The 24572-nt window shown below is 41.0% G+C and overlaps 1 protein-coding gene across 1 annotated transcript in view; it reads right to left on the bottom strand.

Annotated features, from left to right (window-relative positions):
• Positions 1-2847: 2847 nt before the first annotated feature.
• The window catches only part of CAV1 (caveolin 1), a 33582-nt gene continuing 11857 nt past the window's right edge, over positions 2848-24572 (bottom strand). Inside the window, exon 3 of the mRNA XM_083182792.1 lies at positions 2848-7064. Coding sequence (XP_083038918.1) covers positions 6723-7064 — 342 coding nt within the window. The 3' untranslated portion in view covers positions 2848-6722. The remainder of the gene's footprint in view (positions 7065-24572) is intronic.

The raw sequence follows: 24572 nt of genomic DNA, 5'->3' as shown, positions 1-24572 counted from the left end.
CTTTTGCACTGAGAAATGCCAGAGTGGTCTGGAGCACTCGGTGCTGCCTGACCACTCGGTCCAGCATTCGATGGTCGGTGACCATTGAATGATGGGGGAGGTTCTCACAGATGGAGGAGGTATTCACATGAAAAATCCACTCGCGGTCCGTTCGGTCGGCATTCGGACGGTGTGAGCGATCCGTACGTAAGGCGGGGCTAAGAACACTCGGTTCCTGTCCGAAAATATGCATCTGACCGAATCAACTAGAATATGTGCCACAGTGCCATACTACTGATTCCTGAAAGGCAGAGCAAAGGAGTCATATCATGCAGAGGAGCAGCAAGAAGACATAGGTGCGTCCTGCACCTTTAGTTCCAATAAGCCTGTTAAAACTCAAAATTCTTACATTGAACTTGCAGTTTTTGGGTAGAAGGCCACAAAGATAAACATGTTCATGTTAAATTCAAGACCCGCTTTATTAACAATCTAGAGAAGTACAACCTCCTGCTATCTGTCCTTCCCTAATAATGGCTCTTTTCTATAATTCATCCTAAATGCTGCAGCAAAGTTAATCTTTCCCTCTTGATGCTTCACTGCTGTTATACTGCTTTTAAATCATTCCATTTGCTTCCTTTAATACAAGGATACAGTTCAAGCTCCTTACATTTAGCCTCAAAGCTCTCAGCAGCTTCCCCACCTACTCATACTTTACATTCCTAGTCTTGTCTCAAGATAAATTCCATCTCACCCTGCATAATATTTCCCAGATTTTTGTCACTCCTCAGCCTCGGAAACCACCTAACACTCCCATATGCATAACTTCTCCCATGCTTCTCCCCATTTACTAAACACTCCCCTGGAACATGATCTCCACCACCCTTCACTCATTTAAGTGGTCCAACAGAACCCAGTTTTTCGCCAGTACCTACCTCCTTTCCAAGTGATACATCTCCTATAACACATCCCATCTACCCAAGCAACTCCTCCTGTTTCCCTCAGATTTCCCCCCTCTAGATGGCAAGCTCTAATGAGCTCTCTTTTTTTGAAATTAGACACCTGTAGAATACTTCAATCTTAAGGCACTACACTAGTGAGATCTGGGTCGATTTGACCTGATTCTGATGGATCTCATGTGTTTGACTTCCCATCCAACCCGATGCATGGTCCAGTGCGCATCGGATCTAAATCGGAGGTCAGACGGGTTGCACATAAGATAAATCTTTTGTGTAACCTGGAGCTGGGCTGGGGGAACGCTGGGAGCCGGTGGGGGGAGCAGCGAGGAGAGCGGGGAATGCCGCGAGCCAGGGGGACGCAGAGAGCCAGGCGGCAGGCTAATTTAAAAAAACAAAAAAAACATACCAATGAATGTGCAGCCAAATGGGAGGCCGTGATTGGCTGAGAAAGCTCTCAGCTAATCAGTGTCTTCCCATTCATTTTTGTAGGTTTTTTTTTTTTTTTGAAGCTCAGCTCCTGGCTCCCCCTGCCCAGCTCTCCATGAAACCCAGGGGCTCACGGCTCTTTCCGCCTGCAGCTCCTCGGGAGTTGCATGTGATAAATCGCATGTGATTTATTACATGCAAAACTTGGCACATGAAGTGCCTTATTGTATTTAAGCTCTCCCAGGGGGCTGCCGGGGAAATCAGGTCCGCCTCATGTATGCGGTACTTAACATTGATGTTATAGTGTACAGTACTGTACTGAAAGCCACACAATACATTGGCCCTTATTCTGATCTAAGCGGTAACGGCCGCTTGCGGCCGTTCCGCCGATGTTTTCGCTCTGCGCATGTGCAGGCGAAATCGCCGCACATTTTTTTTTACCGCCGCAAAGGGGGTGGATAGGGGCGTGAGGGGCTACTTAGCCTCATTTCCCTATGCATACGCCCCGCGTTTCATGGGCGTTCCCATGCAAACGCGGGGCGTACGCATGGTAATGAGGCTGTGACGCATGTGTTGGGGGCGGGCATCTGACATCGCCGGATGTCAGCTGCCCGCCCCCATACATGCTTTCACACGGACAAGTGTCCGTGAGGTCTATGGGTGCGGGAGCTGGTGGAGCGTGCGGCCCTGCCTTCGATGGTCGGCGACCATCGAATGCAGGGGGCTGCTCCAAGATGGTGGAGGCGTATCCCCCGCCATTTTCATGCGGACCGCCACATGTCCGCGTACGGACGGCCGTGGCGATCCGTATGGAAGGCGGGGATTCGCCTGCACGGTCGGAGCCGCATATGCGGCTCCGGCCGCACCAACCAGAATAAGGGCCAATGGTCCCATATTATAATACAGATCTGCTTTATCCCCAACCAACAAAGGTGTCAGAATATATATGTAGATATTACTTTTATAATACTGTCCATACTGCTATTCTCCAGCAATCCTTGTACTATTTCATTGTAATCTCCCAAACTACATCACAGAATACTTTTTTCAATATGTTCTATCATGTTGTCATATTTTTGTTGTGAAAGTGACAAATTTAAACTCATCTGTTATTGGAGGAAATATAAAACAATGCTTTGTGTATATGGTTCGTCATAGTTTAAACAACATATTATAAAAGAGCTTTAGAATTTTTCCTTTCCCCTTCAGACAAAGTGAGCTAAAATGAGAACTCAGCAGCATTGCCATATATGTAGATTTTGTTCTGTCTTGTGTCCCGCACTTAACACTTTGGAACAACTTGGAAGGTTATTAAAACTAAACCTTTTGTTAACATAACTCATCAACCAATCACAACAGACCATCAGGTAGTCATCTGTGTACACTGGGAAGAATTGAAGAGCAGCTCGCATCCCGTGGAACAAATAGAACTGACATTTCTAAATGACACTATGTTTCCATATATTTATCAAATAATGTACTCTGAAACATGTTAAATCTTTTATTGTGCACATCTGTAGCTTGTATGTTATATTCAGCATGTGATATACAATATCAGTATGTTTTACATTGATTGAATCAGCAATTGTTGAATACTAAAAATAAAAAGCTTAGAAGACATTCAAAGTACAATACAAACATGACTCTGAAAGTTACTTGTAGTGTTTATCAGTTTAACAAATGTTCATCAAATAGAAGACCTCCTCATCTATATATACAATAGTAATGGAGATCTATGCTCATACTCACATTTTCTGTAATATAGGACCCTATTCAGGTCCATTTGCATCGGCGTGTGCGTTCACAGGGGTCCGATGTTTGCGCTGTGGGCATACACATTTCTGCGCATGTGCATGCTCAAACTGTTCTCTGGGTGCACACACCCATCATTGCGAGCAGAGGGGGGGGGGGGTGTGTGTTGGGCTTTACCAATAGGGCGTTCCCATGAGAATGATGGGGGTTCTCATACCAATGAGGCCATGATGGACATGAGAGGGGTGGGCAGCTGACATCACCAGATGTCAGCTGCCTGCCCACTTCCGCCTGAGCGTACACACATATGTAAGGTTGCTCAGAGCAACTTTACATATACTGGGACCGTCCCACATCTTTCGATGGTCACCGACTATTGAAAGATGTGGGAGGGTCACAGTGGCATGCGAATGGATGTTTATGTAAAACATCCATTTGCAGCCATTGCAAACATTCTTGCGAATTGTGTGCTAGCGTACCACCATTTGCAAAGCGGGATCTGGTTTACTCGCAAGGATGCGAATTCACATCCGAGCGAATGAACCAGAATAACCCCCATACTGTGTTGGCAGTGAAGTGTTTCTCACAGCATACAGAAGATGACATCATGTTTCCACATAACACAAATCCAGGGTTCGAAAAACCCACTTGATCTGTACAGTCACAGAGCAGCTCCAATGATCACTGTATCCAAAGCTCTGCTTACAATTAAGGCCTGGAAACAAAAAGGCCATACCACATACTAGGGATATAAGTGACAACTACTTTGTACATTTGTTTTTTTCAACTTAGTTTTATTATATGTATGGGTATATACAATACATGCTTTATCTGCCTAGCTTCCTTCTGCACTGTCTATAATCCGTACTTGGCCAACTGCATAACCTCAAAGTAGAAGTCCAAGTAATGAAGTGCTTCTTCATGAATTGCATCATCAAGACTTTGGACCACCCACTTCATTGGTGACCCTTGAAGTAGGTTGTCCCCTGGACTTTCTGAGAGAATAGGCCCAAGCTTTAAATGAATATCCACTGTTCTCACTGTTTGATGTCCATGGATATGACACAGAACTGTTGGCTAAATATATACTGTATATGTCTTGTAGCTAAGCCAATAAACAAATATGCACACGTGTGGAGGATGGAGTCCAGGATGATAACACAATGAATTGACTAGCAGTTGAACAATGTGTGTGGATTAAGGCGGAAAACTTCTTTAACTATACTAGACATAAGGAAATATATGGCTGTAATAAAACCATAGGCATGTGTCAGACATAATTGTGTGCTTTGAAAGCAATGGAAAATTGGAAGCAATTATTGACAATATTCTAATTTCTATTAAAGCTAGCACTGCAATGTTGGTTATGTACACACCATGTTATTTACTCTATAGATAATGTCCCACCAGCCATTATTTATTTATGCAGCTGGGAGGCCTGAATGCAATGCCCTGGCTTCTAGCTGAAAGTAAGGAGACAAATGACAAGGCTGTTACTGTAAGACCAATTATTCCTCAATGTACGTTATTGGTATACTAATGGATGATACATTTTATGTCACGGTGACAAGTCCACCTTCACCAGCAAAGTTTTGAAATGAGTTCATTTGAAGCAACATGAAGCACATTGTGTAATAAAGACTATTGTACTGACTTTATTACTAATCTATATACATTTAGTGCTGGGACATTGTAAACCAACATGGAACGATCTGTAATAGGCCCTTGTCCTAGTTATGGGAGTGAAACTCTTCAAGACAGAAAAGTTGAGTCACTGTGTATCTTATTAGTTATGCTTTCTCAGCGGTGTTAGTACCCTGTGCACTCACTCAGCTCGGTCTGTTAGTACAGGGGCGCCCCACTTATTTGTGTCACAAGGCACTTCACTAGTGTCTCTAATGGAATGCAGATACAGTATGTCACTGAAGGTGAAACACCTGGGCTTAAGCAGCAGCCAATTCATATATACTACACACTAGGATTCATTTTTATTTAGCACAAACATTTGCAGCCTCATTCAATTGGACCTTGAGAATAAAACTGAAATCTCTGAACATTACACAAAATAAAACAACAAGAGTATGTAGGCTTTGCAAATAACATTATTCTCATATTTAGTTCCATTATAGCCATTCCATTTCAGAAGTAGCACTACCTGCTAAGTAAATTATTATGCTAAAAGAGCACAATTCAGACAATTATCTGTACAGAAAAGAGAGTGCATGCAGCACACGGAACACTCCAGTACAATGTATCTGAATGAAGCATAGTAGTGGTGCTTAACCTATTTTCCTTTTTTCAGCTGTGACCACAATTGACAGCATGACATTATTCTAGGACTACAAAAGAGTCAGCTCCTGTCATCCTGAGAGAGAGAGAGAGAGAGAGAGAGAGACAGGCAGAGAGACATAGAGAAAGAGAGGGAGAAAGAGGGGGTGGGGGGCATAGAGAGAGAGAAAGAGAGAGGGCGGAGAGAGAGATAGAAAAGAGAGAGAGGGAAACTTATGTTTCTAATCTATCTGTTCAGTGAAGATATACACCAATGCAATAGGGAAATGGTCACTAGGTCATTAACCATACACATTGCCGCACAAAACAGGAAAATGTGAGAATTTTGTGTCATTACAATGTAATTTTTAAAACAAAAAGAACCTCAAACAAAAAAAAATAACAAAAAATGATATTTAAATCAAATATTCAGAAGCATAAACATTCAGAAGCAGCATGCAGCGTAAAATGTCCACAGATGACTTACAACAGGAATTATTAGTATTGTAAATAACTTGACCCTATTGTAAATAGCTATCAAAAGCTGATTTCATAATTATAAACGGTTTCAGATTTGGAAAGCATGGACGTTGTATATAAAATCAGCAGGCAATATTGTTGCATTTTTTTGTTTTGCAAAAAAAGTAAAACAAATTGAGTAATTCATTTTATTTTTGTTTTTCTTTGACAATATAGGCTCACTCCTATGAGTTTTCTTGTACTGTGAGTGCTGAAACTTTATTGTTCAATGATTTGTCGCTTTATAATATCCAAAGCAAGCTATTATCAAGGTTTATCATGAAATATCTTGTCAACAGGATTATTACGTGTTACTACAACAACATTAGGAACGAAAGGATGGACTCTTCCTGTTTAACAGTTTTGGATAACAAAATACATGTATTTACATTTTATACAATTTCTTTTTGCAGTCTACAAAAACTACAGCAGTTAGCACATAACCTGCCAGGGTATGTTCCTCAGCTAGACTGTAATAGTTTACACCTTTTCACTCAGCAATAAATTCACCATCAGTATATTTCTGACATAATAATCCTCTCTTTTTTTGGTATTATTATAATTGCAAAATATTAGCAATCTGTGTATAATAAAATAAAAATACAGTATTCCGCACTGAGCCAACAAAATGACATGTATGGCTGGTAACAGTAACATCTTTTTTCTATCCAAACAAACATGAACATATTCTAAAGGGATAAATATTTCGCCTCAGGATACATACTTTAGTGACTTTCTGATTTTATTTCAGTGCTCATAAAATGTTGCTGCAGTTTAAAACTGTTACATACATTGTTACTATCTGCTCCTTTTAAGTGTCATTTATACTTCTTTGCGTAAGGTAATTCGAACAAAGCTGAACACTTTGCCAATGGCTTCAAAGAGGGGATCACAGAATGTATGAATGCAGATGGAGTAGACCCGACTGATACACTGAATTTCAATCAAGTAGCTTTTTATGCATGGAACTACAGCCCAGATGTGCAGGAAGGACAGGATGGCAAAGTAAATGCCCCAGATAAGTGACAACGGGATGCCAAATATTGCAGACAGCAAGCGGTAGAACCAGTACTTAGTCACAGTGAATGTAGTGAAGCTCGCCTTCCAAATCCCATCAAAGCTATGCGTTCCCTCAGGTTCAGCGATCACATCTTCAAAATCAATCTGAATAAAGGAAATAAATAGAATTAGATACAGATTTCAGTGATACATCCATTATAGCATAAACAGAAACACAAAATCCCATTTTACACCTTCAAACTTAGTTGATGTCAAAAGAATTATAGGAGAACACTGTTGTCTAAGATTTCAGCTCAGTAGGCATATAGACAAAGCGACACATTCAATACTTGTTCAGTTGTACATATTAACTGTAAAATTACATTTTTGTTTAAGATAACTGTTAGAAATAAAATGTATACATTTTAGAAAAACATCAATATATAATATTATAAGTCTCCCCATCAATATCAATAATTTTTTATTAAGCCTTGGACATGTAAAACTCTGCTTTTACTCTCATCCTATTCCCAAGGTTTAGCTATGATGAAATTAAACTAACTCTTATTTATTATTGCCAATTAACATTTCATTTTATCTTATCTTGATAGACAAGTAAATATAATATGCAACAGTGATGTTCACAATTTCAAAGAATTCATATTGTGATCATACAAATGCACATTTGTTTCTCAATTGATAACTATTTCAAAGGTTATAGAACTGCATACCAATATTATTCAGCAGGAAATCATTAAAACTGTATTACCATAATAATTGACAAAAGTTAGCCTCATCTGATATTAAATAAGTAAATCTATATAGAAAATAGAATTGCAAATAAGCCAGTTTTACACGTGGGAACTACCTTCTCCTGTAAATGACTTTCTATCCAATTTTAAAGCTACATCTCAGATAGACTGCTGTAGAATTTACATATATTTTCGTTCCATCAAATCCTTAGTTTGATAATATTTTTCATGATGAATTACAGAAATGAGTATCCTTCAGTTAGTTAACGAAGATGGTCTAAGGGCCTCACCTCAATCAGCATAGGTAGTAACTCATATGTAATCAGAACGAGACGACACATTTTGCCCATCAGCAATGCAAGGGACCTTAGTCAAATTATTTAAGTTTGATGGAGAAACTGAACAGTATAAAACAAGCTGCTATATTGGGTGAAGGAACTGTCATTTCCTGGGAGTAACATCAAAGGAGTTCTTACATGAATTATTTCTCGGAATTGCAACTGATGTTTTATTAGTAGGAAAGTTTAGTATTTTTTCAATTTATTTAAAAAAAAAAAATCTTAATATTATTCAGATATGCCTTACCCTCCTAAACCTCAGGTACATTTTAATATCCGGCTAATGGAATACAGGAAGTCAATTAAAAAAGAAAAGTACATATTTACTGATGTGGAAATTGGCAATTTATCCATTTACCACAAATTTATGTGCAGAATATTTAGTAATATTTTTCTGATTTTGAATATTAGTTTAGGAGTTGAAAAAGGTTGATTTTCATGGAAAACAAGCAGGAATGATAAGCCAAAATCCATTTACAAAAATACATTTAAGACCATTCAAAACATGTATAGTAATTATAAACATAGAGAGAAAGTAGTTCATACTTGCCTACTCTCCCAGAACAGCTGGGAGACTCCCAAAAGTCTATTGGCACTCCCCATTGGTTGATTTCCCACTAGGCACATGATAAACATCTGGGGTGACACTTAATGGGGCAGCATGCTCATTTCAATAAGATCCCTACAAGATCGATGGTCATATGAGGCCAGGCTTTCATTACAAGTTTATTTTTTATTTTGTAACTAGTGAGGCACAGGGGGCAATGGTCAGTAATTTCTGGTGGTGGAGGAGGTGTGAGGTTAGTGTTGATTTGTCATATAGGAGTTCCCAAGATGAAGGGGACAGTGACATGATGGGGGGCAACTGATAATGTTGTGCCTAGGAGCTGCAGGCCCCTAAATTTGCCCACAGCACTGCCAGCTGCCTGTAAAGCAGAGCTAGCCAGTTGCATGCACACTGCCCCCCCTCTCACCTCCTCACACACACTCCCTGAGTAAACTTGGGTGGGGCAATTTGCAGTGAATTGCATCATTACACTGAGCAGCCCAATCAGCTTCTGTCATTTCATAGGGTATATTTAAAAAAAGAGGTTTAAGCTTTGTCCTCATACACTATTGCCGCAGTCGTGCCTGCCAGGTATTTTTAACTCAAATATGTGTCTTAGTTGCACAAATCAATCAATTGGATGTGACAAAAGAGCTTAATTAGCCTGCATTGATTAAATTAATATTCAACACTTGTAAAAGAAGTCTGACTCTACGTAACAAGTGCTACAATGTAGCGGCTGCAGCTTTTTTCACTCAAGTTTCATTTTGCTTTATCTGCAACTGTACATATTTGAATAAAATTTCTGTGCAGTTAAAGTCACAGCCCGATGTCTCTATTACAGAACATGCGTGGTTTCCTGCGCCTGCAGCATAAATTAGATGCACATTTATGAAAAAGTCTGGAAATACTAAGACTATCGCTGTCCATTATGCCATTTGCATTCTTTGATAGGGTTTGGGAGTAACAGCCAACTCCCTGGGGTATAAGCAGGATTATCAGGGAAAGAATACACCGAGTGGACATGAGAAACATCTAGGCAGCAGTTATCCTCACTCATATGCAATCACAAAGTCACAACAGTAGCTCCAACCTATGAAACCCTAATGTAGTAGCACTATGTCACGGCCAAGGCAATATTTTAGTCATGTTATAATCTTACCAATTTCTGTCATCTCACTGCACAATAGGCAACTATGAAAACGTAATGATCTGCACTTAGCCATGATAGTATTGTCTGAAGTTGTGTAGAAGTAACTACATTATGAGTAATTCATAATAACGGTAACTCATTGTTTGTATTACTCAGGACAATTGCTGGCTGATCATGAAACAAAAATCAGATGCACCGATTGTAGTAGCCAGAGATTTCCATCCTATTCTGTTTATGTATGTGCAAGGAAGGGCTTTGTAGTCTTATTATCTTAATTTAATCACAAGTAAAAGATGTCAGGGCTATGTCTATCCTTTCTACTTGTTATGTCTTCACATATGAAATAACATAAATCACTCAACTGGGACATAATTACAGATGACTAGCAAAAGCCCCTAGAAGTAGTTTTTGCAACTGCTGTCTTAAAAATTCAGCCACAATAAAAAATATAAGAAAATATATATACGATGCCATATACACATCAAATTTACAGCATATATCTGCGTGTCTCTCCATGTTTGATAAGGCAGTGTGGTTATCCCTTCTGGGAATTTCCAATCATCTGTGGTCATCAGCCAAATATTGCTGATCCAACCACAACCCCACCTCTTCTCCCAACAATCTAAAGGTGCAGCTCTCTGCTCATTCCTTTGTTATGATGGCAGAAGTCAAAATGTGTTTGTTTAGAGATCTCCCTGTGAATGGGTTGTGGGATCTGAGAAATAGCAAATGTTGGAAATCTTTGATTCACGGATTCATCTAAAAAAATTATTGGGATTGGGGGGTCAGGAATTTTTAGCATGCAGTTTTTTCCTGATTCCCTGGTCGATCAGTAATGTCCAGATCTGCAATGGAGAATCAAGAAATCATGTGTCTGAAGTGTGGATTGCATAAAAAGTATAAGTTTTTATAAAAAGCAGTAGCCCACAAATTTATAACAACCATAATGGTCCTATCAAAATGAAAGACTAATGTAGTGTAAAACATTGCCCATCTGATGTCAGTTAATGTTCTCTTACTAGAACCTTCCCACAGTCACAGCTCCATATGTCCCATTCCATGTTGCTTACCACTTGCAGATCTGGCCTGAATCCCAAGATAAACTTTTGAGCACGAGAAAGCTCTCAGGCCACTTAAACATAACTTTTAATTAAATATTTGAAATGCATCTTAAATATTGTTTCATAAATGGTAGTGAAATTCAATGTACTTCTGTACATAAGATCTTATTAAGTTTAAGGCTTTCGGCTCACTTTGTAGACTAAAATGGACTTGTGCAGTAATAGATTTAATGGTCTGATTGTAAATGTCTTATAAACCAAACATTCAAATAAGAGCTGTATCTAAATTAATATGGAAAGAAAATCTTTCGCTCCAAATTAGGATAAAGTTTATGCCAACCATCCACATCATTGTCAGATAGTGTATGCAAAGCAGAGCCATTGCTTGTAACTGCCAAACGTGCAGCAGGTCACTAGTGAGACACAGTATTAGGCCAACATTCTCTCTACTGCTTTGGATTGGTCCGCAGCTCTATTGAACACTGTTGAGCTTTTGGGCTGGATGTTCTAAGCTGTGGACACATTTAAATTAAATACAAAGGAAAAAATGTTTATTAAAAGGTCTTGCACCATTGCAGCTATAATATAGACAGACATATAATATGTAATTGTTCACTCTCTCTCTCTCTCTCTCTATCTATCTATCTATCTATCTATCTATCTATCTATCTATCTATCTATATATATATATATATATATATATATATATATATATATATATACACTAAATATCGGCACTCACCTTTCCTAGTTTTGGGGTGCCCTATGGCTTGTGACCACATTGTTTAAACAGACATTGTATGGGCTCTGCACACACTAAATTAACTGATAATAAATAGTGGAGATTTGGTTCATGAATTGATCAATGCATTTAAGCCTGCAGCCCCCCTCACGGGACCCCACTTTTCTGCAGGTCCTAACACTATCGCTCAAAATGGCTACAATACACATAGCTATCACATCAATGTTTGATTCCAGGCATGCTATCTGGTCTAAAGCTCACAGCAGACTATGCTTTTATAGGCGAGCAGTTATATATTGCATGTGCTATACAGCCTCACGTGCCTAGTGGGAAATTTGCCATTGCCTACCGCCATATATTTACTAACATACAAACACTCACTCACTAGTGTCCATTTTTTCCCAATTCAATTATCCTACCAATATAATTTTGGAGTGAAGGAAACCTTTGCTAATATGGGGAGAAAATACAAATTCCACACAAATGTGCCACCACTGGGAACTGTCCTCATGAGGTCAATTCCCTGTTATGGCCCATTTGTGGGCCCAGGAAGGTAGGCAAGTCTCTCTGAGCAGTGCTGGTAGGCCATAATGCTAAATGCCACACCACTCTGCTGCCCCTGCACAATAGATATGAGAAGAGATGTTCTGTAATATAACAGGATTTACTGAATCTAAGTAAAATATATTTAAGTTTATTTGAAGAACTGAATGTACTTCCACGGAAATGGATAACAATGCACTAGGCTTCCTGTTTTGATCATTTTTCTTAATATACCTTTTCAATAGACTACACCTCAGTTAGTAACTGATGCAGTGTTAAATGCTTGCCATGTGTGTTTTCACACTGATCATGTGCCAGAAATGCAGAGCTGTTTTCATCCATTGTCCACATCAGAGGCGTAACTAGAACTTTGTGGGCCCCATAGCAAAATTGATGATAGTGCAACCCATCGGCATAGATTTACGATGTAACAGTACAGTACTGGCCGTCTCCCCTCAAAATCTGATGTGCGCAAAGAGCAGTGTACAGTAGAAGGGGGCTGACTGTGGACTGTGCCGCTAACTCACCGGGACTGCCGCTGCAGATCTCACTAGGAGGAGGACGCGGGGAATCACCGAGATAGTTGAGAGACACTGCACCCGCCATCAGTCGCACCGCTGCAGAGCTACCTCCGGTCTCATGAGATGATGACATAATTATCATCATCTCGCGTCTCTCTCCACAATAGACAGCTCCGGAGCCAGCCAGGTACACACGGGATACCATACGCGGGGCAGGCAGTGGCATAACTAAGGGGTTGAGGGTGCAGGGGATAGCCTGCTGGGCTGCCGGGCCCCCTAAGACTCTCGGCCCCATAACAATTGCATCCCCTGCACCCTCTATAGTTACGCCACTGGTCCACATACACTTGCTACTGAAGGTGCGTAGTGGGACTTTGAAAAGGGTTTCTCACATTGGCAATGTTCCCAGGGGGCTGTTGATGGAATTGTGGGCCACAGTATGAAGAGCTCTCCAGAAGCGTAAATATGTCTGGTTTCAGACATAACTTTTGCACCAAGAATAAGGTTGTGCAAGCTAAAACTGATGATAGTTATGAAGCCAAGCTAATGCATAGCGAAGGTCCAGCTATGTACATCAATTATGGCCATCTTGTATTTAAGCCTGTGTTGGCTTTTTAAGATGCTAATTCAAAGTTACATGTAATACTGATTTCAGGTGATTTATAGCAAACTGCAGAATTGGGTGTGGCCTCTATACGCAATTCAGTTATGTGAAATTGGGTCACATCTCACTTGCATTACTGTACGGCAATGAAGTGGTATGGGGGCGTTCACATGCAGGAGTGTGGATACATTTTTATCCAGAAGTAAACATCATGGGCCTGATGTGCAGAAGCATATCATGCAGGGGGAGAATGGAAACTGCTAAGTGGCAGAAATCTCCCTGGACCCTCTACAGCCCAGAAGTTCATGCATGAAGTTCTACTGTGGAATTAGGCCAGTAGTATTGGGCAAGTTTAAAGCATTCTCTGAGGGAGTGGAAAGCACTGTGCCATCCCCCTCCCCCTCCCCCTGGATTTGCCAGTGGGGAACGTATGCAGAAATCTGAATTCAGACGATCTCTTGCAGTAACGATATTGCTAGTGTAAAAGCATTAAATGGTAATAACCACAGCTCTCACAACTGGATACCTGTGATGGTGGTGGTTGATGCATAGATGCAATGCAGGTGGCTGTTCACAGATATTTCTAAATACAAGAAGTAAAGGACATGCAATTTACATGAGACTATTGAATAAGGTACTTAGTGGGCAGTTAGTTGTCAAATATTATTTTTTAGATTACTAGAAAGTAGCAGGGAAGCTTTTTTTTCTTGCCCATGGATACAACATAGCACAGCTTTATATTTTGTCACTTCCGATGGTGAAAAAAAGAAACAGTGTATTCTGCTGGATGCTAAAGAAGGATACTGCACAGTAAACAAGGATCTGAGAAGTTTAGGATCTCTCTGTATAGCTATAACATATTCTAAAAGACTAAATAAGGGTGCATATTTTAAACTGTTCAAAATATTCTGTTGACACACTGGGTTATTTATTGCTATACTAGATTAGACAGTTTACTGCCAATCCCTCCCATGCTGTTGAAACATTGTCTGTGATCTTTGAGTGCCAAATTCATTTCTTATCATATTCCATAAAGAATGAACCACTTTCACCTTAAGCTGTTATGGAATGTTCATCCTTTCTATTCCAGATTATAAATTATCAGCAGGCAACACACTGGAATGAATCTTCCAACATTTTCATAAGTAACATTTTTTGATAGGGACTTTATGAGAAAATAAACATCAAAGTGTTTTGAAAGCAGTTTACAGATTTTTTGGCACTTGTTTAGTTTCACTGCGGCAGCATGGACGCGCGTCTGAGTCCCCTTGCGGGGCTCACTTCGCTCGCCCACGCTACGGGCTCAGTACCTCGCTACGCTGTCTAAAGTCAACTCCATGCCAACGTGGATAGTGGGGGTATGAACTATCCACTTTGGCATGGAGTTAATTTAGTTTATTTTAGAAAGTTTGACCAGCGCCGAACCCGGAAGTACGCGCGGCCATGCTGCCGCCGTGAAACTAAACAAGTCCCTATTTTTTTTTTTTTACAATGGATTTTAATAACAACAGCGTACCTAGAAAATACAATTATGGTTTTCAAGAATCTATCAAGGATGAATAACCACCGATGTGCTTTCACCACTTTGCCAGCTACATTTTCAGTGCTTTATTAAGCATTTTTAGCCAATGCCTTTACATTTAAAATAAAATAATTAAAAGGTATTGCCAAAAATGCATTCAATAGCGGCAAAAAGAGTCACAATTTAATAGTCATGGATTGAATTTGTTTGGAAAAAAAAACGAAACTAATTGAATACCCCCATCAATCTGAAAATATTTATTATGAATTAATAGTGCTGGTTTACAAAAGTGGAGATGTGGCCAGCTGGAACCAATGAGACTGGGGCAACATCTCTGCATTTGTAAAAGTTGAGAGTCCCCTTGCCACTTGCTGCCGGGTGAATAGCTGCTGATGTGGCCTTGTTGGTAATCTGTCTTAAATTGTTTTGCTTGCTGCACATTCTTGTCAATTTCTATTTATAAACTTTCCATTTGAGCTATGCCTTGAAAATCACTGTCTACAATTAACCAATGTCCCTACACCCCATGAGTGGATATTATTTTCTTTTTCGGACAAAATGTTATAGAAGTTATATCTGTAAATACAAAAAAGACATTTTCACTAAACTGCTATGCATTCCCACATTTACATATTGTACTATTTATGTAGCAGCTTTTGTATCTGGCTTGTTCTCTTACATTCACTTCCAACTAAAAAAAGATCCAGTACATGTGCCTGCAGCTGCATAACAACTGGTAGGAAAACTCTGCTCATATGAATGAATCACTTCAGAGAATCCGAATACGTAGGTGTACTGTAAGTGAGTAAAACAAGGCAACTTAAAGGCAAACTGCCGCTAAAATACAATACACATTTGAAACTCCTAAACTCTAAACGGAAGTTATTTCAGCTATGTCTCATATCTCCAAATGAAGTATGCTTATAGTAAAATCCATTGAGGACACATGCTTTTCTTTTGGAAAAGACTTTCAATTATTTACATATTTCTACTATCTGATTATTATGGCTACAAGGATTGGGGAACAGAAAATGGGTGATGCATGAGGAGTGTTCATCTATCATATCAAATGCGGCAACAAGATTTATTGGATCTGTTTAACCCCTTTAGGACTCATGAGTGCGATGCAGAACAGCAGAACTGTGCCAGAAAGGTACAGTGAAAGATTAAGCCTTCGGGGTGCCCGGGACACTTTAGACAGGGGACGCCTCCTTGCACTTGTCATTACTGGGCGCAAACTGCATGGGAGAATATAACACTGTCAAAACACAGAGTAAAGGCAGTATAAACTTGGTCAATGGGTAATTGCAGGAGGATATATATATATAAATGCATACCACATGAAAAGCCTGTGTTTGTCCCTCTGCACCTTACTCTGTAGGACTGTAAGAGACCTCACAGGCTCAGTGCTGCCTCTGATTAAAAAACCCTCCCATGACTAGGCTGCTGCTCTCCTCCATGGGCCTGAGAAGCATGTAATGAGCTCATCCAATGAGAGCTCAGCACAAACCTCTCAGCCTCGGCCCTCTTGTGCAAAGTGTCATGGGACTTAGTCAACTCCCAGTAATGCACTGCACACCTGTGCAGTCAGTGTGCCTTGGCACCCGATGCTCAGCACCATTAATCATTATCACATTGGCAGATAGGTGAAGCTGCAGCACTACCCCACTCCCATGCACAAAACCTTTAGCTTAAAAAAAAAAAGTAAAAAAAAAAGAATACATGCCAAACACAGGGGGCCCCTAGATAGAGAGAGGCCCAGGGGTACTGAACCCCTTTGCCCCCCCCCCCCCCAACCCCCCTGCCGCCTTTAATCCAGCCCTGGAATGGTAAATTATGTTATGTCCAGCAAGGTCCCCCACCTCTGTGACATATTCCATGTAGCCTATAGCATTACACATTCACCCAGTTGGCACCCAACAAATCCTGGAAGCCTATGAGGAAGATGGAATAGTCTGTGCTGGCACTGGGGACCATACCACTTATACCCTTTTCCACTGTTGCAATAACACTGGTTATTGCCAGATTACCCAGGTTGTAGAAACGGTCCTTGAAAAATAATCCAGGAATCTAACCCCGGTAGATGCTGGTAGACTGTGGTGTAAATGGGGCAACCCGGGTCATCCAACTGGGCTCACACTAGAGTACAGACAAAACCGAATCACTGGCATTCGGTGATGATGTCCTCTCCACGTGGTGGCAGTACGGAAAGACTGCACATCGGTGCAGTCTGACAGAGGTCTGCATGCCAATAGGCTGGGTCCAGCCAGCAGTGTGAAAGGGGTCTGGCATGGGTTGGACAAGAGTTATTAATTCAGCTCTCACACACTTATTGCTATCTATATCTGCTAGCTAAGCTTACCACTATACGCTAAATACATAACAAAGCTAACAAATAATACTTCTTAAATAGTTCTTAAATAGAGACACATTCTTGATGTACCCAAAAATATAAAATTTTAAATGTATTTAGCATATGTGTTGGCTAATAACCTTAATTTATCCAACTCTATCTGCTTCTCTTTTGCACTCTTCACTCTCACCCAGAGATTTATTTTGCAAAACCTTTAATAAGAATCTAAGTGAACTAGTTAGTTATTGTTATCATTAAACAAATTGATTTTTATATAGTACATGCTTGTACGGTACTTATGTATTATCTGGGCTCCCATGTTAAATGCACCCCATTTTTTCATACCCCTACTATCCAACTACGCATGGAGTTGATATTATATAGTGTGGCGAGCACAGCGAGCCACCGTGCCCGAAGCGTGGCGAGCGCAGCGAGTCCCGCGAGGATACATGGTCTCATAAGAAAAAAGGGAGCCCAGATATTACATAAGTACCGCTTGTACTATATGCATAGGTGCCGATTCTGTGGGTCCCGCTGCTGGGCCACCATATTAACTTGCTATTTTGCGGCTGCAGCACCCACATTGCGGGACCCGCCACCTGGGAAACAGTATGCCGGGAAGAGTGTATTCTGTCCGCGGAGTGCCTTCATTGTGGGGGCATTTATGTACCTGCACTGTGGGGGCATTTATGTACCTGCACTGTGGGGGCATTTATGTACCTGCACTGTGGGGGCATTTATGTACCTACACTGTGGGGGCATTTATGTACCAGCACTGTGGGAACATTTATGTACCTGTACTGTGGGGGCATTTATGTACCTGCACTGTGGGGGCCTTTATGTACCTACACTGTGGGGGCATTTATGTACCTGCACTGTGGGAACATTTATGTACCTGTACTGTGGGGGCATTTATGTACCTACACTGTGGGGGCATTTATGTATGTGGAACTGTTGCCATAATTTGAATTTTGGAGACAACTCTGCTCCATAATATAAATTGGTATTATTTTGTGGCCACACCCCTTCCCCATGAAGCGACTCCTCTATATTTTTGGCTTGAGCACCCACCAGCAAAAACATAAATCGGCACCTATGACTATATGCTCTAAATGTAGGCAATAAAGGCATGTTATTATAATGAGTTATAATAGTAAAAAATAATTGTTACTCTACTAAAACAAAAACCTTGATGGGAGTATAATAATGTCCGCCAGTATCGGATGAAGACTGAAACAAAATCATAGTCATTGCCATATGTGAGCTGCACATCCTTATTACTGGAACAGATTATTCAGTGTTCTGGAAAGTCTGATGCACTACATAAATTGTTTGGATCAAGGCATTGAAATTACATGTATTTTTAACAGAATTTTATTTTGGGTAAACTACAGAGGTGTTTTATACTTATAACAACGTATGTTTAAAACATATGTTAAACACATGTCAAACTTTTTGGGAAATTCATGCTATTGCAATTTTTTTATATCCCTCTACAGTCCAAAGCCACGTTGCTGATTCAGGGACTGAAGGTGCGCTGGTCACAGAGAAATTCACATTCGCAAGGCTAATTGCATTTTGTTTGCACATGTACATTATACTAGGGAACATCATTGTTTTCCGAAATGCATGGGTGGATTAGCCATAGGGCTCACAAGGAAGATTCCCAGTGGGCCGAAGTATATACATGCCTTCCAACTGTCCCGATATTCACAGCCTGTGTGAATCACAGGACAGTCCCATTTTGGCAGGGGCAGTTGGGAGACCCTCCTCTCAGTGCTGCTTTGCTTAGCAGAATAGACACTGTGCATTTCCACAGCGTCTATGCAGGGCACCAGGACCAACAGCTCACAGAGCACCTATCATGCCCCAACATTGAGAAATATAGGCGCTTGCCTTCATGATTGCGACATTGCTGTGAAGCCCAGCAACCTTTCCCCTGCTCCCTTTCTGGCTATTCACAGCAATGAAATAGCTGGTGCTGGGAGATGATCTCATCTTCAAGTGCTGATTCAGGACCTGCCTCCGCTGACAGAACCCATCCGGCATTATGCTGGGTTGGCATGGCACTGTAAAAGGATCACAAGCTGGGTCGCACTCAGGTTTGACCCGGCTGATTGGTATAAAAGTGGCATAAGCCTTAAGATGGGCATACACTACTGCTATTTCTCACAGCAGTGTACGCCCAGACAGTCACCCACAGGACCATCGTGGGCGGCAGGGTCAAATGCGATCCATCAAAAGTTGTCCTTTAACTTGTGACGGATTGCATGTGACCCCTGTCACCCACCCGGACCGCCACAGGGAGGTCCGACCTGCATGTCAGTCTGACTTCTGACTCAGGTCCGATGCACACGGGACCACTCATCGGGGACATCACACTGACCCAATTTGTGTTGATTTCTCTGCACTAAGCTTTCTCCGAATGGCCACCTCCTGCTCGCTTGAGAGAGACGTACATCTGCTTTGGAAGATTTGGCCTTGCCACTTTAAGATAATTAGGCAAACCCCACCCTGTGTGGATATTATAACAGAGAAAGTCTATGTCGACAGTCAATAGGTCGACATGCACTAGGTCAATGCGAACAAAAGCAGAAAAGGCACTAGGTCGACAATGACAAAGGTCGACAATGACAAAAGGTTGACATGCACAAGGTCGATGATAACAAAAGCAAAAGGTGGACACAGGAAAAGGTCCATATGAGTTTTTCCATTTTTTGTGTGCCAATGTCGACTCTTGAGCAGGTGGACCTACCAATAGTGTACCGCATACCGTCACATGGTACATTCCCAATCAGAGTACAAGTGGATGGTAAAGCATGAGAAAATACACCCCCTAAAAAAAGTTTTTAAAAAATGTGAAAAAATCGTGTTGACCTTTTCATGTGTCAACTATTGCCATGGCAACCTTTTTGACAAAGTTGATCCTGTGCATGTTAACTTTTTGTCAATGTCGACCTTTTGGTGTTGACTTATTGATTGTCCACCTAGACACTGTCTGTTAACCATCTGGAAACCATGCTGCCCCACCCCCAAATGGCCTCAACATGTCAATCATGTGTGCGATCTTGTAGGATTTGCTCTGCAAACGCACTGACCCACTATCACTGGAGATGTACGAAAACCATCGGGTTTATATACATATCATTTACTTACATCATTGAATCAGGCCCAAAGCTATTAGCTAATTGAATCTGCCATCATTATTTTGCCACCGAATATTAACAGATATCTACAAACACACCAGCTTTAGATGTACTTTAAATTACAATGAAAATAAAGGTGAAAACTTACAACATATTTGATCTTTTCCTCATGTAGAACAGTATTCCAGAATCTCGCTACTGCTGCCAGTGACTTTTAGCTTGGCAGTTGGGAGATGTGGAATTTAACATTACAACTGCAGAGTGGGAAGCTGACAATAGAGAATCCACAGCCCTTTGTCCTGGGCACGTATTCACTTATTTAGCAAATATTTTCAATCAATGTCACACTTGTATAACAGTTCATTTGGAAAGAATGTACCGAATAAGGAAGATAATCTGTATTTCAGTTAATATTTGCCTGCGAAACTAGAAGAGTCATTTTAGATGTATCAAGTCTCTGTTAAAATGTGAACGTTAATTCTAGTTATAGTTCTACTAGAGTTATAACTAGATTCTAGCTATATTAATGCTATCACACTGACATGCAGTCATTACTAGCGCTGTTTTAGTGCTGCATTTATGTCAATGTAATACCATTAATCACATGAGATTAATCGGTTACCACCATTCTCTTATAACCTAAAAAGATCTATGTTTATGTCACTACTGGTCCCAGAGAATGCTTTCATGAAGTTGTTAGAAGGCAGATTCTATAGACGCCCATGCATAGCTTTGTCCATGGCTGTAAATTTACTAGCATTCTCTTTCCATTTACTTGACTTGATTTTTTGTGTGAATATTCTCTAACAAATATGTCTTCATATTTTCCATTCAGCTGCTTTTGAGCTGAATTAACCCGCACTGCGTGCAGAATGTTCTAGAGCTCTGTCAGTGCAGTGTGGTCCATGCGGTAGTTTGCATAGACCATATGAAAGGGGTTTTTTTGTATTCTTTATTATTATTATCGTTTATTTATATGGCACCAGAAGGGTTCCACAGCGCCAGTGGTGTAGCGCCAATATTTTCGCAAAAATTTCGGAAAATATTGGCGCCCCCCCCCCCAATTTAACCCTGCCTCCCCCACCATGTCTGTATTGGGCCGGGAGCCGGGACCGCAGATCTACTAATGTGCGTCCTGGCGTTCCTCCTGGCTCCTTATGAGTCAAATGTCCATCACAAAATGGCCACCCCCTTACAGCAGACCGTTTGTAAGGATGCTAGAGGATGCCGCCGCTGCCTCCTCTAGTATCTTAAAAAACTGTCTGCTCTAAAGGGGGGGAGGCATTTTGTGATGGACATTTGACTCATAAAGAGACAGGAGGAGCGCCGGGACGCAGACTAGCAGATCTGCGGTTCCCGTCTCCCGGCCGAATACAGATGCGGCGGGATAAGGCAGGTAGAGGTAGCGTAACAATAGCCCCCACAGACCCCGGCACCCACACTTACTTGGCACCTCCCTGCCACCATGGGGTCTGCAGCGCTATTGTTACGCCACTGCACAGCGGCTAACAATCCATAAATGAGCAAAAAGAAAAAATGAAAACAAGAAATTAACGAATTACAGTACAAGGTAGTTTAGGACAAGTACATGGTAAATATATATATAAAAGTATCAGAGGACAGGACAATGAAGCAGTTATTAGGGTGGGAGATATATATATATATATATACTAAGAAAAGCACCTAAGGGAGAGGGCCCTGCACGTGAGAGCCTCCATTTTCCATGCGTTTATGGCTGTTTTCTAAATTAAATACAGGTAATCAGGGCAGGGCCACATTAAGAATAACCGGCTCCAGGCCTCCACATAAAAATAAACCCTTCATCATGACAGTATGACGATAACAAGTTGCCTAGCTGGCAACTCGGTCAGCCATAAATCAAAAGTATCAAAATTGTATTTCTTGTGTTTTCACAAAATTCAGAATTGTATCTATTTTTGTCTAGTTTGTGAGAACATAGGTCTGACAGTGTAGGGCGTGTACACTCCCATACTGCACTGACCACACCCACATAGCACTGACCACACCCACACATCACTTGTCACAGCTCCCACCCTTCTCAGTATAGGCTCATAAAACATTTTCAGCACCAAGCCCATATAAGCAATACTTCCATTTTCCATTTTTAGAAGCTTTAGTAAATCTACTCCTAAAGGGTCCTACACACGAGGAGATTTGCTGAGCATTCTGAGTGATGCTAGATTGCTCAGAATGCTCAGCAAGATCGCTTAGCATACATCGCTGCACAGCGACATGTCAGCGACGTGTCGGCAATGTGTCAGCGATGTGTCAGCGCTGTGTCAGCACTGTGGGCATTATTCTAGTTCATTCTTTCTGACAAAATCCTTCTTAGATGGACAAAACCATGTGCACTGCAGGGGGGCAGATGTAAAATGTGCAGAGAGAATTAGATTTGGGTGAGTTATTTTGTTTCTGTGCAGGGTAAATACTGGCTGCTTTATGTTTACACGGCAATATAGATCTCACTTTGAAGTAAAACCCCACCAAAATCTAATTCTCTCTGCACAAGTAACATCTGTCCTACCTGCAGTGCACATGGTTTCGTCCATCTTTTGTCAGAAAGAGTGAACTAGAATAAGGCCCAGTGTGCTGAGCGCTACAACACTGACCCTACCCAGTGATTAACTAGCTATATGCAGCATGCTGGATATTAATCGCCGGGTGATAGTGACGTGCATGGACACTATGGCCCCTACACACGGAGCGATGCAGGGGCATTTTCTAAGCGATCTAGTCAGATCACTTAGAAAATCGCCCATTGTGTAGGCCCCATTAGTTTCAGAGGGAATGGTGTAGACAAGAGTAAGTGATCTTTTTTTACAATAACACATAATGGCAGAAAGTATAAGGTTAAGGTAATGGAATACAAAGCTGTTAGTTAATATCTCAGTAGGTATTGTCATTAAGCATCACTGATCCATGAGGCATAGCATCTGTATATGGAAGGTGCAGTAAAACTACACAATTCATAGGAAAATATGACATATAACCATAGAGATAGGTTAGGAATCAAGAGAGAAATATTATCTGGTTGAGAAAGTGATAATTACCCATATCAACAGTAACAGGACAATAAATCACAGTAAAGCAATTAAGTATTAGCACCTGGAAAATCAATGCAAACTTTTGGTGGGAAGTTTCAGCAGCGTACTACATACAGAGCCGAATTTCCCATTAGGCACGTGAGGCACCGGCCTAGGGGCGGCACATGTTTGGGGGCGGCACTTGGATGCCTGTGATAGTACTGTCAGCCCAAAATGTACCAATAACTGCAAAATATCCACTATACTGTACTATATTCCATCTTAAATAGAGTAAATGGATAGGACATGCAGATACTGCCCCTATAAACTGTCCTACTTAGTAAACATTATTGTTGTGCCTAGGGGCACCCTCATCCCTAAATCCGCCCCTGACTACATAGAGTATAATGACAAGCAGAGTACTGCGGAGAGATAGAAGCTTAGTTCATAGGCCGAAAGTCAGCTGACCAGTCTTATGCATTCCTGTAGCAGGATAATCATAGTCTCAAATATATCTCTTTTATTATACAGCTGCAGGGCTCATAAGTGGATCCCTGAAGAATCATGGATACCAGTCAGATGGAGAAAAAAAAATCCTTGAGGGGGGGCTATGGGGGTGTCTCTCTAGTAGGGCCTTAGCATGTGCTGCAATGGGCAATGTGGCAACAACAGGTACAATAGGTGCAAACCCCTTTTTAAATGACCCATCATCTTATTAAGGTCTTTAATTGGGACAACTACCATAGTAACATTTCTTGTTACACTGGGCTGCTGATTGTAGTCATATGTGCTTTATCACTACATAAAATAGTAATAGATATTAAAGACACAGAATGAAAAAGAAAATGGGCTGCCATGCTAATGTGCTCCTCCCCTTTTTCAGTGCTCTTTAGCGTACAGATTGTGTAGTCGGAACAATGCCTTCCTTTATCGTGTGGTCATTTGGGAGTAACACTGAACTCTTGGTTCTTGGCAACAAACTGATGTCAAAGGAAATGTTCAAAATAAAGAGATTAAACCCAAGTTTCACCTGGACTACCGCTTGGTTTATTTTCCAAGTTCAAACACAGACAGGAACCGCAGACACATCCCTGACAGGTTTATATACTGTATGTACTGAATTAACAATGTGTCTGAAACAGTTGACCAAGTAGAAAAACATATTATTGCACTGACTAAAGCCAAAGTGACCTCAGCTTTTATGCAGGGTGATTAAACATATGAAATAAAGCCTGGAGAGGGGCCGATTATAGAATGCATGGCTTCCTGCAGTCAGGAGAAGGGATGCTGGCTTGTGATCCCTAGTCAGTTCTTAGGGGATGTACTAAACTTTCCAAACTCTGCAGC

Source organism: Crinia signifera, chromosome 4 (genome assembly GCF_055691185.1).
Source record: "Crinia signifera chromosome 4, ASM5569118v1, whole genome shotgun sequence".
Lineage (NCBI taxonomy): Eukaryota > Metazoa > Chordata > Amphibia > Anura > Myobatrachidae > Crinia > Crinia signifera.
Note: the sequence above shows the minus strand (reverse complement) of the source record. Positions and strands in the feature narration are given on the sequence as shown.